The sequence below is a fragment of the Mustela lutreola genome, chromosome X, assembly GCF_030435805.1.
Source record: "Mustela lutreola isolate mMusLut2 chromosome X, mMusLut2.pri, whole genome shotgun sequence".
Lineage (NCBI taxonomy): Eukaryota > Metazoa > Chordata > Mammalia > Carnivora > Mustelidae > Mustela > Mustela lutreola.
In genome coordinates this window covers 14,209,370-14,228,432 of record NC_081308.1, presented here as the reverse complement: position 1 = coordinate 14,228,432, position 19,063 = coordinate 14,209,370, and the positions used below count along the sequence as shown (strand labels likewise).

The 19,063-nt window shown below is 37.1% G+C and overlaps 1 protein-coding gene across 3 annotated transcripts in view; it reads left to right on the top strand.

Moving 5' to 3' along the window:
- Positions 1–19,063, top strand: part of SCML2 (Scm polycomb group protein like 2) — a 105,644-nt gene extending 86,581 nt beyond the window's left edge. For 2 of the 3 annotated variants that reach the window (XM_059158004.1, XM_059158005.1), the window contains exons 8-14: positions 2,170–2,293; positions 4,468–4,671; positions 5,392–5,571; positions 11,743–11,853; positions 12,512–12,763; positions 16,097–16,248; positions 17,340–19,063. In XM_059158004.1, coding sequence (XP_059013987.1) covers positions 2,170–2,293; positions 4,468–4,671; positions 5,392–5,571; positions 11,743–11,853; positions 12,512–12,763; positions 16,097–16,248; positions 17,340–17,468 — 1,152 coding nt within the window. In that variant the 3' untranslated portion in view covers positions 17,469–19,063. The remainder of the gene's footprint in view (positions 1–2,169; positions 2,294–4,467; positions 4,672–5,391; positions 5,572–11,742; positions 11,854–12,511; positions 12,764–16,096; positions 16,249–17,339) is intronic. The other variant, XM_059158006.1, reaches the window with a different exon arrangement.

The window sequence follows — 19,063 nt, the reverse complement described above, 5'->3', positions numbered from 1 at the left end:
AGAGTCCCAAGCAGACTGCGATGAGCATGGAGCAGGACTTGGGGCTTGATCTTATGACCCTGAGCTCACAACCTGAGCTGAAGCCAAGAGTCAGAGGCTCAACTGACTCTGCCACCCAGGTGCCCTTGATGCATACTTTTAATGTTTATTTTCCAGCTACTGAAAAAAGTCTTTGTGATTATTTGGTAGAATGATGAAGATTTAAGTCCATAAAGTTTCTCTTCACTCCTTTATTTTTAAATAATTCCAGTGCTAATTTGACAATTTTTAAAAAGGTGTTTTTGAAAATATTGTTTAGAGGTGCCTGGGTGGCTCAGTCATTAAGTGTCTGACTTTGACTCAGGTCATGATCTCAGCATCCTGGGATTGAGCCTGACATTGGGCTCCTTGCTCTGCAGGGAGCCTGCTTCTCCCTCTCTCACTCCCCCTGCTTGAGTTATCTCTCTCTGTCAAATGAATAAATAAAGTCTTTTTAAAAAAATATTGTTTATAAGGTGGTAGGGTGGGGCACGAGACAGAGTCTGTAATTTTTTTTTGTTTTTTTTTTTCTCTATATTTTTTTTGGATAATTGTTTTTTGTTTCGAAGGAAGAATTTTAGTTCACCATCTTCTTAACTTTATTATTTCATCATGAAAGGATGAAGAGTCTCATGGATTTATCGATATCCCTTTCTCAGTACTGTCGCACCATAGTTTAATGATTTTTTAAAAAACTTTTGTTTATTTATATGGAAGAGAGGGTGAGAGAGTGAGCAGGAGCAGAGGAGGCATGGAGTGGGGAAAGGAAGAGGGAGAGGGTGAAGCAGGGAGCCTGACATGGGGCTGCATCCCAGGTCCCCGGGGTCATGACCTGAGCTGAAGGTAGATACTTACCTAACTGAGCCACCCAGGTGCCCCCATAATTTAATTATTTAGGAAGTCTTTGAACTAAAGTACAAATAATTCTTGCAGTAGACTCTTTGTCAACTGTCCATGTACCCCCCCCTCTTTAAGGATTCTAGAGGTACAGAAGCACATTTTTCAAATAAATGTCCCTTTATTCAATTTACAGTGTTAATAGAAGCATACTGTCTTGGTATGTCTTAAGTCAAAAGATTCAGATTTTTAATATCTGAAAGGATGAGAATGTATCAACACTATAATTATAATTCAGTTCTTAAAAAATAACGTGATTTTGGGATGCCGGGGTGGCTCAGTTGGTTAGGCATCTACCTTTAGCTCAGGTCATGATTCCAGGGTCCTGGGATTGAGTCCTGCGGCAGACTTCCTGCTCAGCAGGGAGTCTGATTCTCCCCCTCCCACGCCCCCTGCTTGTGCTCTCTTTCTCTCTGACAAATAAATAAAAATCTTTTTAAAAAACCACGATTTACTAGAATACAGTGAACCCAAATGACAGTCATTAATTTAAACAAGGAAAATACAACATTGAATGTTATCCTATTTTATCCTCCTTTGTCCCTGCTTTTAAAATATCCTCTATTATTACCTTTTCTAGGTACAAGACCCCCTTCTCTGACATTGGAGAGCCGTGTTTGAAGGTAGCTCCAAGAAAACCTCAAAGTTGATATAAAATAAATAAAAACACTAGTGATATTTAAGAATGTCCAGAAGACATCTGTTTCTTATATACAATAGGCATAATTTTATATGGACTTTAGGAAACCACTTGTAATTTTGTCAAAATTATCATACATAATATGGAGAAATGCAGGCCAGATGCAGTAAAAACCAGATGAGTGACTGCTTTGTAAAGACAAAGTCCGTCCGCTGCCTTGTTAAAGTTCCCCACCCCCATTTGATGTGTTGCTGAATTGGATTTGCAGACTTTACTTTAGCAGTGTGAAAAAAACTTGCCTAACAGGGAGCCTCAGAAAATAAAAACAAGTTTTGTAGAGTGAGCTATTTGGCTAAGGTGTGACCTGTTGGAGGAGGGGTAATGCTGGGAATCCCATACTCCTGGTCTCTTCTCCTGCCTGACTGGCTCATAGGCCTCTCTGAGGAGCAGAGTTCGGAAAGTACTGTAATTTGTGACACACACAGGGGTTTCCAACCGTAAGGACTTCTGACAGCTGATCATTTGTGACCAGTGATGCTGACAATTTTCTAACCTCCTTATCTAAGAATCTTTAAAAAATGTATAATATATGCCTGTGCTTTTTTTTTAAACAGGAAAAATATTTTCCTGTTTTGTGTTCTACATCTTCAGCTTCTATAAAATCCCTGGCAAGAGACCGTCGTGTTTCATATGATAAGGATGCCACTCCTGGTACATCTAAAATAGTGATGTCAACAGGTAAATTAGTATTTTTTTAAAAGGTGTAAAATTACTAATCTTTCACTCTGTGTTATTTTAGTGTCTTTGAATTTGAGGAATAAAATAAGAGGAAAAAAGATGATAAGACACGTTTTTGGGGTTTTTTCTTAGCATTTTTCGTATTAAAGTATTTTGAAATTCTAGTTCATTTTGATGTTAAGGAAAAACTGTTTAAATACACAAGTCACTTGAAATTTCACTATTCTTAAAGTATTTTATTTAACTTGGTAAGATTTGCAAAATTTACAACATTGTCAAATCTATTTTTCTTTTCCCTTTGTCTTATTTCACAGTGTCTTTTTGTCTTGTATGTACTTTTAAAGCTACTTCCAATGTTTTTAAAATGTCTTTTAAAATCTTGACATAGCTTTACCTGTCAAGGGGCATGATGACTTTAAATTATTCTCAGTTATGTGAAGAGTATGAAATGACACTAACCTAGACTGAACAGATCCCCCTTTTATTTGTCATCTCTTCTATGTTTTCTTGTTCCCTTCCTATTTTTTTAAAGCAGGTAACACTGCTTTTTCTCCTAGTTCTTTGTCTTTCTTACACTCTTCTGTTCCTTGGACCCTTCTCCCCAGTTTTTTTTTCCTGATTAAAAAGAAATTATTTTTTGAAATCGAAATCACTTACAGATTATCAGTTTATTATTCCTGATTTTTTGTCTGTTGGCAGGAGAGACTAGCTAAATAAGTATAACACAAAGGAGATAAAACATTGAAATCTTTGTTTAGCATCACTTGTGTTCAGTAGGACTTTGTCCATCCCATCAGCACCATGGGTTTTTATTTTTTTAAAAAAGATTTATTACTTATTTTAGAGAGAGAGGGAGAGAGAGAGAGAACATGAGCTGGAGGGGTAAAAGAGATTCTCAAGCAGACTCTGCACTTAGTGTGGATCCCAACTCCAGGCTTGATCCCACAATCCCAAGACTACAACCTGAGCCAAAACCAAGAGTCGGACGCCCAACCAACTATGCCACCCAGGCACCCCCTGGTTAAGTTTTTAACAGCCCTTTCATTTCTGTGACGGAGTCCATCCTTTCTTTGGCTATTGCCCCAAGCTTAAATTATCTTGTATTTCAGCATAGTGAAAGTGAGATTATTGTACTGAATATCGACCATGTAAATGTAAAATTTGGCAATATAAATTAGGTAATGGATAAAAATCACATGCTTCTTGATTTGAGGGGATAGTATATTTTATGTTTGGTAATAATGTACTCATATTGTTACATTGTATGTTGATTTATATTTATTGATTCTCAGTGAAGAAATATTATGGAAATGTGACATTTGTGTGATTACAGATGATTGCTTCTAAGTCATATGCTATTATTATACGTAGGAAAGTGTTATTTTTAAATTTTCTTTAGTGAACCTTGGCAGTATATAAAGGCCATTTTTATTTTCCTTAGGTTAATGAAAAAAATTATTCTAGGTCATTAGAACTTACTGTGTGACATGTATCTTAAATTATTTGGTTACTTTAGAAAATACACTGAAGGTGCAATGTTGGTGGTTTAAAATAAATTCAGTCCAAAGAGTATATTAACATGACCAGTTTTGACAAAATTCTTGTACTGTGTATACAGTTAAAAGGTGAAAGTATTTATCTTTATACCATTTTACATGGTGTGGGAATGTGTGAAGAATGGTTTTGTGAGGGGCTCCTGGGTGGCTCAGTTGGTAAGCATCTACCTTAGGCTCAGGTCATGATCCCAGGGTCCTGGGATTGAGTCCTGCATCCGGCTCCCCGCTCAACCCTCCCCCACTCTCCTTGCTTGTGTTCCCTCTCCCACTTCCCTGCTCGTGTCCCTCTCTATCTCTCTTTCTCTCTCTCAAATAAATTTAAAAAAATCTTAAATTATTTTATGATGCTACTAAAAGTTGGATAGGTCTTATTATTATTTTAGGCAGAATTCTAGAAAACTGAATAGGCATTTGGATTATTTCTAGATTTAATATCTTTATACAAATGTAAAAATTAATTACATATATACTTTTAGGTAGCAGAGATGATTGTTGATAGTTTATATTTGGGTTCTCTTTGAGTGAAGTGTGGCTAGTGGGATATAGTGAATAATCACGTAGTGTTTATGTTGCTTTTAACCAATCTTTGTTGTATTTATATACACATGTTTCCTGAAGTCTGTGTCTATGTAAACAAACATGGAAACTCTGGTCCTCACCTGGATCAGAAGAAAATCCAGCAGCTTCCTGACCACTTTGGCCCGGGCCCCGTGAATGTGGTGCTCCGGCGGACCGTGCAGGCTTGTGTCGATTGTGCCATTGAAAGTAAGACTGTTTTTGGATTTCTTAAGCCAGATCATCGTGGAGGAGAAGTGATAACTGGTATGCTCAGCTAATCCTTTATTCAGCTTTACTTATGAATTGATTTTAGGTTTGAAAAAGGCAAGGATTTTATAATAAATAGATGATCTTATTATACTTAGAGTTTATTAACTACTTATAATATTGGCATACTTACATTGATATAATTGAATATTTATAATAAGTGCCTGTTGATAGACTTTTAACTCTGGGAAAGTTTAACTTTACATTCAAAGTAGACAATGGTCAGAGTCATACTGTAAATGGAGGTAAAATATTTTTTTTTACATGCTTTATTAAGTTCACTATAGGCAAAATACCTTGGTTGATAATATATTTTAATGTTTTTAGAAAAAAGACTGATCTGTAAGAAGCTGTAAGTGAAAATGTGACTCAAGAAGTGCTTATGAGATAAGATACAACTGCCTTTCCTGACTGATCAGATACTACATTTATGCCCACAGAATGCTTAGAGTAGCCAGAAGTGCTATAGATCACTGGGTTGCTGCTGCTGCCCTTGATGTTGTTTGCCTTATGAATATTTGTTAAATGAGAATGCTTTTACCAATATAGGCTATTGTGTTCGAATGAGAAGGGCCTTCGTAATTTAAGAATATTCCTTTACAAATTACAAAAACCGCAAGTTAGATTAATCCTACATTTCCAAAATTGATACTTGTTTTGATGTTGTAGTTTTATCTTTCTACGAGGTAACTCTGACATCTCTTTTACCCCCAATAGCTTCCTTTGATGGGGAAACCCACTCTATCCAGCTCCCTCCGGTGAATAGTGCATCATTTGCTCTACGCTTTCTTGAGACTTTATGCCACAGCTTACAGTGTGATAACCTTTTGAGTAGCCAGCCTTTTAGCTCTTACAGAGGTAATACTTCTAGTCCTGCAGAGCATGATAAAAAATCAGGTGAGAGAAAATGTAAAATTTTATACTGTGCTTCTATTTTATAATTAATACGAGAATCTTGTATACTTTAGTGCCCTCCTCAAAGTAAAAGTTTTAGCCACCATGAACTAATTAGACATGTATAATATATAGTTGTTTTTGTTCATTCAAAGTGGACAAGTAGTTTCTTATATTCATAATGAAGTTGAGTCTCAAAACATGAAAAGTATCCTGTGGTTTGACTTGCATTTCCCTAATGGCTGAGGTTAAGGATCTTTTCATGTGCTTATTGGCTATTTGTAGATCTTCTTTGCAGAAATGTCTATTTAAACCCTTTCTCTATTTTTATTTGGGTTCTTTGTCTTTTTACTACATAGAAATAAAATATATTTGTGCTTCTTATATATTATGTTTTTTCTGTTATAGTTATATTCTTTATATATTCTGGATAAAGTTCCATATCAGAAATATCCTTTGCATATATTTTCTTCGTTCCGTAGGTTGTCTGTTCACTTTCTTGATGGTGTCCTTTGAAGCACAAAAGTTTTTAATTTCATGAAGTCCAACTTATCTATTTTTTTCTTTTATTTCTTGTACTTTCGGTGTCATACCTAAGAAAATATTCCTTAGTACAATTTTACAAAGATTTACTCCTATGTTTACTCCTAAGATTTTATAGTTTTAGCTGATATATGTATAGTTATTGATCTATTTTGAATTAATTTTTCTATATACAGTGAGATAGGGTCTAATTTCATTTCACATGTGAATATCTAATTGTCCCAGCACCATTTGTTGCAAAGACTACTCTTTTCCCTATTGACTTGTCTTGGCACCCTTGTGAAAAATCAGTTGGCTGTAAATATGTGGATTTATTCCTGGATTTTATTTTTCATTGATCTGTATGTCAATCCTCATGGCAGTATCATACTACTCTTTTTTTTTTTTAAAGATTTTATTTATTTGACAGAGAGCACGCAAGAAAGGGAGTGGGACCCTGAGATCATGACCTGAGCCAAAGGCAGATACTTAACCAACTGAGCCACTCAGGCACCCCAGTACCCCATGATCTTGATCACTGTAGCTTTTTGTAGTAAGTTTTGAAATTGGGAAGTGTGAGTTTTCCAACTTCGTTCTCCTTTTTTCAAGACTGTTCTGGCAATTCTGAGTTTCCATATGATTTTTAAGTTCAGCTTGTCAATTTCTGCTGGGATTTTAGTAGAATTTATGTTCCATCTGTGGATCAATTTGGGGATTGTTGCCATCTAATAATATTGGGTCTTCGGGGTGCCTGGGTGGCTCTTGATTTCAGCTTAGGTTATGATCTCAGGGTCTTGGAATTGAGCCTTGCATCCACTTCCATGCTCAGCATGGAGTCTGCTTGTCCCTCTCCCTCTACTCCTCCCTTGCTTGCATGTTCAGTCTCCCTCCCAACTCAAATAAGATCTCTTGAAAATTAATATCACATCTTCTAGTTCATGAATATGGGATGTAAATGTATTTAGGTCTTCCTTTATTTCAGTAGTATTTTGTAGTTTTCAAAAAGCACATCTGGGGGACGCCTGGGTGGCTCAGTTGGTTGGACGACTGCCTTCAGCTCAGGTCATGATCCCAGAGTCCCGGGATCGAGTCCCGCATCGGGCTCCCAGCTCCATGGGGAGTCTGCTTCTTCCTCTGACCTTCTCCTCGCTCATGCTCTCTCTCTCACTGTCTCTCTCTCAAATGAATAAATAAAATCTTTAAAAAAAAAAAAAAGCACATCTGGTACTTCTTTTGCTAAATTCATCTCTAAACATTTTATTATTCTTTAAAGATTTTATTTATTCATTTGAGAGACAGAGAGAGCGCAAGCAGGGGGAGAGTCAGAGGAAGAGGGAGAAGCAGACTCCCCACTGAACTGGGAGCCCAACATGGGGCTCTATCTCAGGACCTAGAGATCATGACCTGAGCCAAAGGAAGATGCTTAATGACTGAGCCACCCAGATGCCCCAGTATTCTTTAACTTTTTATGTGGATTTGAGTCACTGTTGAATGTTATTTCATTTCTTGTAGGTAAGCTGTTCAAGTGAGGAATTTTCCCACTTTTTTAAGAAAATATTGTTTTGAAGAGTTTATTTATTTGACAGAGAGCAAGGACAAGCAGGAGGAGCAGCAGGCAGAGGGAGAGGGACAAGCAGGCTCCCTGCAGTGCAGAGAGCCCTACTTGGGACTCAATCCCAGTACCCCAGTATCATGACCTGTGCCAAAGGGAAATGATCAACTGACTGAGCCACCCAGGCGCCCCAAATTTTCTCACTTTAAAAAAAAGGAGTATTTTAGGGAGAGAGAGAACAGGGGGAGGGGCATAAGGAGAGAGAGAATCTCAAGCAGACTCCCCTCAGGGCAGAGCCTGACACGGGGCTTGATCCCACCACCCTGAGGTCATGATGTGAGCCAAAATCAAGAGTCAGATGCTTATCCAGTTGAGCCATCCAGGGGCCCCTCACTTTTTATTTGTGAAGAATTTCTTATTTCTCCTTCATTTTTTAAAAATAGATTTTTATTTATTTATTTGACAGAGATCACAGGTAGGCAGAGAGGGGGCAGCAGAGGCTCCTTGCTGAGCAGAGAACCTGATGTGAGGCTCGATCGCAGGACCCTGGGATGATCTGAGCCGAAGGCAGAGGCTTTAACCCATTGAGCCACCCAGGCATCCTCTCCTTCATTTTTTAAACTCTAGTTTTGTTGGAGGTAGAATTCTTATTTGACTGTCTTTTTTTTTTTTTTAAGCAATTTGAATATATCATACTACTTCCTATTAGCCTCTATAGTTTCTTTTTTTAAAAAATATTTATTTATTTATTTGACGGAGAGAAATCACAAGTAGGCAGAGAGGTAGGCAGAAAGAGAGAGAGAGAGAGGGAAGCAGGCTCCGTGCCGAGCAGAGAGCCCGATGTGGGACTCGATCTCAGGACCATGAGATCATGACCCGAGCCAAAGGCAGCGGCTCAACCCACTTAGCCACCCAGGCGCCCAAGCCTCTATAGTTTCTGATGAGAAGTCAGTTGTTAATCTTATTGAAGATCCCCTGTATGATGATTTGCTTTTCTCTTGCTAATTTCAAGATTCTCTTTGTCTTTTGCTTTTGATAGTTTGTGTTTTTTCTAGGTGTGGATATCTTTTAATTTATCCTCATTGGAGGTAGTTGAATTTTTTGGATGTTTGGATTAATGCTTTTCATCAAATCTGGGAAACATTTAGCCATTACTTTTTCAAATAGTCTTTCTGTCCCTTTCTCTCTGTCACCTCTCCTTCTGGAAATCTAACATTATGTGTATTTTGGTGTCCTTGATGGCACCCCACAGGTCTCTGGGGCCTGTTCATTTGCCCTCATTCTTTTTTCTTTCTGTTCCTTAGACTTTATCATCTCAGTTGACCTTTCTTTTAAATTTGCTGATTTTTTTCTTCTGCTAGTTCAAATCTGCTCTGGAGCCCTTCTTTTTTTTTTTTTAAAGATTTTATTTATTTATTTGACAGAGAGATTACAAGTAGGCAGAGAGGCAGGCAGAGAGAGAGAGGAGGAAGCAGGCTCCCTGCTGAGCAGAGAGCCCGATGCGGGACTCGATCCCAGGACCCTGAGATCATGACCTGAGCCGAAGGCAGCGGCTTAACCCACTGAGCCACCCAGGCGCCCCTCTGGAGCCCTTCTAGTGAATGCTTCATTTTATTTATATTACTTTTCAACTCCTAAATTTTGATTTTGTTCTTTTTTGTTATTTTTATCATTTTATCGATAGTCTCTATTTGATCAGACTTTGTTTGCATACTTTCCTTTAGTTCCTTAGACATGATTATTATTTTTCTAGATCTCTGAACATAAACAGCTGATTTAAAGTCCTTGTCTGGTAACTCTAGTATCTGTACTTTCTCAGAGGCAGTTTCTATTGATTGTTTCCCCCCTTTTTATGGGCCATACTTTGATGTTTCTTGCATGTCTCCTAATTTTTAATTGAAAACTGGACCTAAGAGTGTAAAGCAGTAACTCTGAAGATCAGATTTTACCCCTTCCCTTGCTGGTGCTTTGGTATAGTGACTTTCCTGGACAATCCTAATGACTTCCTAGGCTCATTTATTGTATGGGGCCACTGAATTCTGCTCATTTAGCTTAGTGTTCAGCAAATGATTGGATAGGGATTTTCATAAATGTGTGCAACCAGTATGTCTCCCATCCTTTGCCACAGAGTTTATGTATGTGTTGGACTTTACCTTGAACATTCCAGGAGGCAGTTTATGAGTCTGCTTTGTGCAGAGCCTCAAGGTCAGCAAGAAATGAAAGACCTAAGTTAAGGTCTTAGGTCTTTCCTGGGCATGGATACAGCCTTATGCATACATATGTATGCCTTCTAGATTCCCAGGAGTATATCTGTGGTTTTCAAAGTCTCCCAATGGACATTTTATTCTCCAGGTTTGTTTTTAAAGCTTTTGGGTCAGTTTCCTGTCAGCGCCGACTGGGCAACTATAGTGTTAAACAATTACTACTGTGGATTTTATTTAGTTTGTTTGCTTGTTAGAGCAATGCCTTAGAAATAGGACTGTTCACACCGAGGACGCTCTGATTTAGGTCCAATAAAACAAGCCCTGAGAGCAGAGCTTTCTATTGAGCTTCAAGGTTGGTCAAATTGTGATGGTTCTTTGGGGATAGGGCCTTTTGAGAGCTCCAAACCCATTGTGTTCCCTCCAGTAACTGCTACGATGTGGGGGTTTTCACAGCCACAGTAGTTATGAACCTGTTGGTTTGCAAAGCTACTGCAAAAACAGTGAAGGGGATGATGGTAGGGAAGATAAAATGCCACAGAGTTTGCTGTTCTTTTGGAGATTCTGCCACTATTTTCTGGAACAAATGCCTTTTTGATTGTTGTAAGCCTTTACATAATGTCCAGAGTTTTTGAAAAAATTAATTTTGCTGATCTCTTTGTTATTTTTATAAAGAAGTGAATTTTTGGAGGTCTTTAGTCAGTCATCCTGGAAGTGTCTCTCTATGAGGACTTTTAAAGTATTTTGTAAATTATTTGGCTTTCTCTAGTTATCTCTGCAGGAAAAGTTTTGTGCCTGAGCTTCCTACAATACCCAGAAGCAGAAGTCGAGAGTCATGTTTATGTTTTATCAGCCTCAGATAGTAGACCATACACCAGCTTCATTAACTTTGTAAGAAAGCATTAGAATATTATAAGTAAAAGAAGACATTTTCTGATCTTGCTAAGGTTCTGAGGTAACGTGTATCTATAGAAAACTATACATTAGGATTTGAATTTTCTGTAGCATTAAATGAGTATGAAAAAAGTCAATTCTTTTCTTTATAGGAATTTAAATGTCCTAATTGTAGAAATATTTGCCATTCACTGAAATATGTTTTGCCTATTGGTTTTTGTAGTCCGTGATTAAAAATAAAACCAAGTGGTAAGAACTCTCTTAGACTGTTTAGTAATCAGCCAGTAACCAGATGGCAGATGATCTTAAGAATAAGCACACCTACGCCTGGCCCCCAGCTATTTTGAACCAGTTGAAGTTTGACTTTGGTACTTTCTCATTGCAATCTTTCTTCTCACTCAGGTTCTGTTATCAGATTTTTTAGATTTCTGTTACACTTAATTTTTCCTTTTAGTTGGAGGTTAAATCAAGATACTGACTGATATTTAGAGTCTAATTAATAATTTGAGATGTGATTACTTTCAGGATCATACCTTAAAGAGTGGTCCTTTAGGTAAAAATGCATTTGCTTTAATAATAAGTAAGCTGTAGAGCTATAGTAAGGGTAGCTCTGGGCCAGGACTATTGCCTATAAAGCGAGATGTCCACTGTACACTGCCTCCTCCTTCTCTGAATTCTTAACTTTATTTTTTTCATGGGAACAGTTTTCTCAGGCCTTTTTAGACACATTATAATTGATCGCCTCACTGCTTCCTGAGATATTTAGAGATATGTGATGACCCTCGAATAAATGATGCCTGGATATAATGCTTTTAGCTCCTGAATGGGATGTCACTGGAAATTTAATGGGATGAAATCAACAAATATTATTCATAAATAATCAAATAATTGATAAATTGTTGAAGTTACAGTAGGCAAATGCGTTAGAAACAGAAGTGTTATATGCTGATGATCTGAAAATGCTCAAAAAATGTTAGTTATAACAAACACCTTTTTTTTAAACAGTTAAAGAAGATATAACACAAAAAAGCCCCAAACGGCCTTCTCAGGAACCTCCACCTTATGTTGTTCCTGTGTCACCTAAACTCCCCAAAACAAAGGTGTATGCCTCTAAAGGTAAATAGTATTTACATGTTCCTGGAATGGGAAGAAAAGTCACTCGACTACCATTTAACTATATGCTTTTGGGTGGGGGTGTGTATTTGCCCAAATCAGTTGAGCATTTAGGCTACTACTACTTCATCAGTTTTCTTGAGCATTTCATTCCCTTCAGAAGTACACAATGGTCATTTCTCCTTAGATAAAAATGAAACAATTACAGTAACATTTTCCATTCAGCTCTGTATTGCTAAAAGCTGATAAACAGTGAATAGAAAAACTAGTGCCTTTCCCCACTGGAATTTTTGAGTGTCCAAGTAGTAAGCAAATGTTAGAAGCCAACTGTATGATCATATTATAATAGTTGTGAAGAACTGCATTCCTAAAAATGAATGCTTTAGTGAAGTGTTTACAGCCTTAGGTAGCAAGATGGGGAAGGGACAATTGCCATGAGAAATACAGGAGACATAGTGGAATCAATTTGGATTTTAAGACAGTGTCCATTACTGTAAATGCCAAGAAATGGAGGTGGCCATGTAATTTATGTGAGAGGTTTGTGGTTCAGTATAGCTTGGCTTAAGTGAACTCTTGAAGCTTTGGAGATGTTTTGAACTTTTAATAGTATTTAAGCTATAAGTCTACTGAAGATCATTGTCTTTGTCTTTTTTTCTTGTAGAAGAACAACTGTCTTGTGAGGGAAGTGGCATGCCCAAAGAGGAAAAGCTTCCTGAAGATTCCGAAAACTCACCACCAAATCCAGCAAATTCTTTAAGCCCTACCAGCAGAAATCCTGTAAGCACTCATGCTGCAGTCTCCTGGAGTTTTTCTCCGAGTGCTCCAAGCACCTCAAGTTCAGCACTAGTGGGGACCAAATCTACCAAGAGCAGTCACCATGAAGTTAAATTCCAAATGCAGAGGAAAAGTGAAGGTATATTTAAAAACAGTGATTTTCAACCAATGTGTTTCTTTCTCCTTAAGGTTTCTTTGCCTAACAGCATCCTCTGAGAGTGTATCACATTGGAGAAAGTGCCAACATTGAGGAGTTTTGAGTCCTCCCTGTTTTCGTTGCTGTCAATAGATGCTCTGATCCTCATGGCAGCATAGAACTGTCCCTGGGGATCTGGGTCACCAGCCACGTCTCTCACAGAGACTTCGTAGATCAGTTGTTCTGATTAATGGTTCCATTGTAATCGATCATTTCACTGGATACCGTCTGGACTCAGAAACCTCCTGTGACTCTGAGGCCTGGAAAGATGCACTTCCTCTCCTCTCTGATGTACTCTCTTCCTTGTCTCTCTTGAGACTTTTCCTGACTCCAGCTTGCGTGTGGCTCCCAGCTCTGGCTCTGGTACTCTGTTGCTATAGCTGTTTCCCCATTCTCCATACCTTCAGTTATTCCCTCTGACCCACCAGGAGTACACAGTATGTGTACACAGGGCAGCGTCCTGTTGCCATCTGGAAAAAGCCAGATTAGTTTTCCATGTGCAAAGATAGCTACCCTGTACCCTTTCAAGGATGAAGGGGGTGGGGCAAGGTGGGGTAAGGGTGGGAATGTGTTTTGTCCCTTTTTTCCTGGTAGGCATCTAGGCAAGGTGAGTATTGAAGGCAGTAGGAACCATCCAACTTGATTGCTTTTCTTCATGGATGTTTTCTATGGGCAACTGCGCTGCATACATGCTGACATATTGAATGTCATCCCCCCATCTCCCACCTCATGTAGATCGTCTCCGCTTTCAGAGTGATGTGTGCGAGGAGTCTGGTGGTAGATGCGTATCTCATGAAGGGGTAGTGTGTCCAGAATTTTTAGGTATTTTCACAAAATAAGCTCTGAAGACAGGTCTTCTCAGTAAAAGGCTATAAAAGGTTATCCCTGATACTGAATGTCTCACTTTCAAATGTATGACTAACACTGCTATGCCAAAGTAGCCTGTACTTGGGCTTGAGAAGCCAATATTTTGGTATTTCCAGGAGTGGAAAGACTAATAGTAATAATATTACTTACTGGTAATTTACTTATTAGTAATGGAAATCAGCATCATCCTCATCGCTATCTGACATGTGCCAGGCATGTAATATTTTATATGGCCTTATATGGTACATCTTTACAATAATTCCTTAAGATGTAGATGCCGGTAAACACTTTCATGTGAGAAATCTAAGAAGTCACTTGACTAAGGTCCCCAGCTAGAAAGTGGCTGGGTTAGTCCTTGAATCCAGGCACTCTGATTCCAGGCTGTATGCTTAACTGCTGGGATGCTTCCATCTCCAGAGAATAGGTAAGCATTTCACTTGGAAACTGTATCGAGGTGTCATTCAAGGTATTGGAACTGTTACTTAAAGCTGAGTCCGCCCCTGATTGCTGGTGATGCTCTTACAACCTCCTGTCCTGCCCCATTATTTTAATGAAATAAACTGTTCGTTTTTATTATAGGAAAGAAATCCAGTAATGTTGTGGATAAAATCAAATCACGTTTCTTTATTTCAGAAACACTTAACTGATATTCTAGTGTATGTAAAACAGAGCCATTCAGGAGAAAAGCACGACTGGACTTTGATTGTTTTTCACATATAATTATTTGAATAACACTAATGTTTGCAACTTCTCTGATTGTTCTGAAGATATGGGCCCAATTAAATGATTTCTCCATAATGAATTAAAAATAGATGATCTTACAGTTTTTATTTTTAAGATAAAATTGTAATTTTATACCATAAAGTATATTTTTGCATATAGTTTTTCTGTAGTAACCTATAAAACTGGTTACATGTTATTTAAGACGTAACTATACCAGGTTCTGATGACATAAACCAGGAACCCCACAAAAAAGTTAATTAGAGGTATGATTAGCTTGATTAGCTTTGCCAATAATTTTTTCATCTTAAATTAAGTCTTCCTTAGAACTAAAGGAGAAGACTTTCTGTCTAAATTATTAGACTGCCTTCAGCATGGCATGATCTCTAACATCATCATTTTCATTTGGGTTGAAACACTACAGTAACATTTCTTAGTAGATATGACCAACATTTTTATCTCTGACAAGAGAAAGGGAAAATATGTTTTAGTAAAGAGTTTTTGTTTTACATCAAAGCTGTGACATTGAAAGAGAAAATAAGTACACTTTTGAGCTTCACACAAAAAAACTTACCATTCTGAGTTCCTTTATCTTGTTTTTCTTTGCCCTTTACCTGGGTAAATACTCAAAATGGCCTTAAAATGGCTAGAGCCCAGATGATAGGAAAGATAAAGTATATCTTTGGTTAATTCACACCAGAAAAGACCAAATTTGTGTTGACGGTCCTGGTTTAAAGAAACAGATCTTCCTGGCAATTACAAAACTCACTTCTCTTATTACACACTTACTTTTGTGAGACAAGCACTCTGGTTGAGTAAAATGAATACTTGTCTGGACACAAAGAAATTACAGCACAACTTGGTGAATAGCACAGCTAAAACTTTTTGAGGTATCAGTACTTACTTTATTCTATGTCTCAAATTATTATTATTTTTTTACCTATAAACATTCAACCAGAATATTACTATGCAATTAAACTCGAGAGAGGTATTCAGTATAATGTTAAAATTACTTTTGACCTAGCCAAGCAGAAAATAATCCTTTTTTCTTCAAAATTCAGATAGGCATTTAAGCCTTAAGAGACAGGAATTTAAAGAGTAAAGTGGTGCTAACAATATCCATATTGAATACATGGGAGAGATTCAGTAGAACTACTTTGGTTCTCAAAGATAATGGGGTTATTGAAATTCCTTGATTAAAGTGAGTAAATTTAAGCAACTATAAAACTAAATCTGGAGACTTTCCATTGTATTTAGCTAGTAAAAGAAACCTAATCCAGACAGACCAAGATAAGAGAGATAGAGAGAAATTCACTGAAATACTTAAAGAGTAATAGGTTAGTTTAGATTAACCTAATTTAACCCAAGCAACAGATCTTTTGCTGTCTTTGCCTGTGGCCAACAAGGCCTCAGATTTGATCAGTCTGCTTTATGATTTTTGACGCTTTAATGTAAACTCTGAAGCTACTTTTGTTGTTTGGGGGAGGTCAGATGGGGTGCTCTCGGGTAGCCATCCTCAGGTCATCCTAATCTACGCTTCCACTGGATTCTTCGCTCGGAGACCTGAGTCCTTGCCGGGGTGCTTAACAGAAGGTTCCTGGAATGGGACCAATTCTCCCTACCTAACATCTCTTCTTTCAGGATAATGATCAGGTCAAGTATGATTTGTCTTTTTTCCCCCCATTGAAGCTCCAAGTTATATAGCTGTACCTGACCCCAGTGTCCTGAAACAAGGCTTCTCTAAGGACCCTTCAACCTGGTCTGTGGATGAAGTGATACAGTTTATGAAACATAAAGATCCTCAGATATCAGGCCCCCTCGCCGACCTCTTCAGGCAACATGTAATGTATCTTTTGATCCGGTTTTCCTGCCGTAATGCCTTTCAATGACCTCTGTGCAGGCCCTTCAGTTGGATGGATGCTGATTGGTGTGGATGGTGGGGGAACCCTATCAACTGATTTTTTCATATGTGAGAAAGGTTACTTGACCCAAAGTTAGATTCTTAAATGGTAGAGGCTGGATCTGTGCTTTAAATTGGTACCCGAGTACCTAAAATACTACAAGTCTTCAAGTTCTCAAGAGAAGATGATTCAGCATGGCCACTCTCAGATGTCTTCTCCCACAAGGATCCTCCTCCCCACCTGCTCCCTGCTCGGCCCCAGGACCGTGAGTAGGAGGGGGTAACCACAAGCTGTGACAGGGTGTCCTCCCTGTTAATGATGCCCAATGAATCCAGCAACTGTGTAAGATTAAGTGTAGTTTTATTTTAAATAGGAGCTCATGAATACCAATTACTATGGCTTCTCTGACATAAATTGGTTAATTAAGGAAATAAAAAATTTTAGGAGGATGCCTTGTGTCTATTAAGTAATGTTTATAGTCTTTTCTAAGAAATCGGTGACCAAATGTCTTCTGTCCTTTTCAGTATTCTAAAGGAAGTCAGTAATTAGTTTTAGCATTTAATTAGTTTAGCTTCAGACAACTAACCGATTAGCTTTCAACATAAAGACAACACTGTGTAACACATTTACAGTTTGCATTGATGCTGACATCCTCATATCCCCAGCCTTTTTAAATAAAGTTAGTGACCGTCTGAAATTTGTTTCTACAATTCATAACTTTCTAAACTTTGTCATAGATAATGTAGTATTTTATTCAACACACAGTATTTAAAACCAGATAGTTTGGTGCTTAGGCCAATTTTGAAAGATACTGGATTAAATTTCCTTTTTCTTAAAATTTGAAGTGAACTTAAAAACTATCAAATGATATCTTACTGTATGAATTATACTTTTAATAGTTTTCAGGAAATAAATACATATTCAGAGACTATATATCGAGAATGTACAACTGCTCTCGATTTTACATGTTTTTATATACAATTTGATAAAATATGAATGCATTACTCATTGTAATTTCTTTCTCTCTGTAGGAAATTGATGGGAAGGCTCTGCTACTACTCAAAAGTGATGTGATGATGAAGTACATGGGGCTGAAGCTGGGGCCAGCATTAAAGTTGTGTTACTACATTGAAAAACTTAAAGAAGGAAAATACAATTGAAAAAAATGTGTAAGTTTAGATTGGACAGAATTCTTTATTGTCCTGGTAACTTTTAATTTAAAAAATATTTTAACTCTCTTAGAAGCTTTCATTTGGTAGACAGTTCCTCTAAAATCTGTGATATCCAGAATTGCAGAACAACATGATAGTCCAATCTACTTCTTTAAAAACCATTTACATGTTAGTATTAGCATATTCAAATTGGGAGTTCTTTATGTCTTTCCATCATTTTCTTATACACTTTACAAATGTATTTTCATGCTGGAAACAGAGAAACACCTTTGATTTCAGTTAATGTTTATATATAGAACCAAAACAGCTAAATCCCAAAGGGGGAAGTATCAGGGACTGACAAGTTCTCTAATGAAATCTGTGAGAAGTTTTCCTTAGAAGAAAATTTAAAGATGCAACTGTAGATACGATCTCTTTCTCCAAATATTTTGTGTCTGTTACTGCAAGTTCTGTTTCTGTTCTGCCAGTTTCTAGAAAGGGAAAGCCATATAAATTATTATCCTTTTGTTATTATTTCTCTGTATGTTATATTTGTTCATATTTAAAGAAAAAAAGCAAGCTTATAAACTTTCATAAAGTGTTCTTAATCAGTTTTTAATAACTTTTGAACAATTGTACGATAAATAGAATGGTTGTTTATGCAGGAGATATTATACTACAAGGGTGGTTTGGATAGAGTCCGATTAAATTTTTTCAATAATATACCTATTATTTTAAAACATTACATATTTTCGCTAAGTGTAAACATTTGACTGGGCAGTCATTTCTCACATCTCTATATGAAGACACCTGTGCCCAAATTTTTTAAAGATAAATATTTTATTGTCTGTGCTTATTCCTCATATGGATACTATACCCTATTTATATATTATTCCATACGTGTAGGTATATAAACAAGTAAATCTGTTCTTTTTTGAATTTAATATGGCACTTTGTACTGCCACAGAGGTAATGGTGAACTATTTATATAGTTAGAGGTCTTTATTCTGTAAAAAAAATATGTGCATCATTTGCTATTATTATTACCTCTCAGCTTTGTCTTCAGGGGATAAGAAACAATCCGTAGGTTGGTTTCCATACAGGGAAGCTCTCTGTCCTATGCAATGTTTCTACTTACTTTGCTTAGCTCTGAGCCATTTATTCTGCTAAATTTTGGAAGATGCATTAAATCTGACTTATCATTTGGGGCTGTATTTTTAAAGTTAGAACTTTCAAGGGGAAATGGTGCTATATGTTTATAGTAATTGCTTTGTCTAAGTTTGGTAATGTTGATAAGCTATGAGAATATGTGCTAAAAGTCTTAGCCATTTGTTGTAAATGCCAATAAAATATACACCAGGGGCATGAATGTACATTTTCTTTTTCAGAAAACCAAATGTACTTTATATAAGAATGAAACTATTTAAAGGATGGTTTATCTATGTTATTCCTTTTGTGTTAGGAGACAAAATCGTAATTTAAACCTAATCTTTTTTCAAATTGTTTGTATAAAGATGCTGTGCCCAGTTGAACAGTCCTCAGGTGTTTGTATGAATACTATGTTTTACAGTTTTCAGATTTTAAAATATAATAAAGTTTTAAAA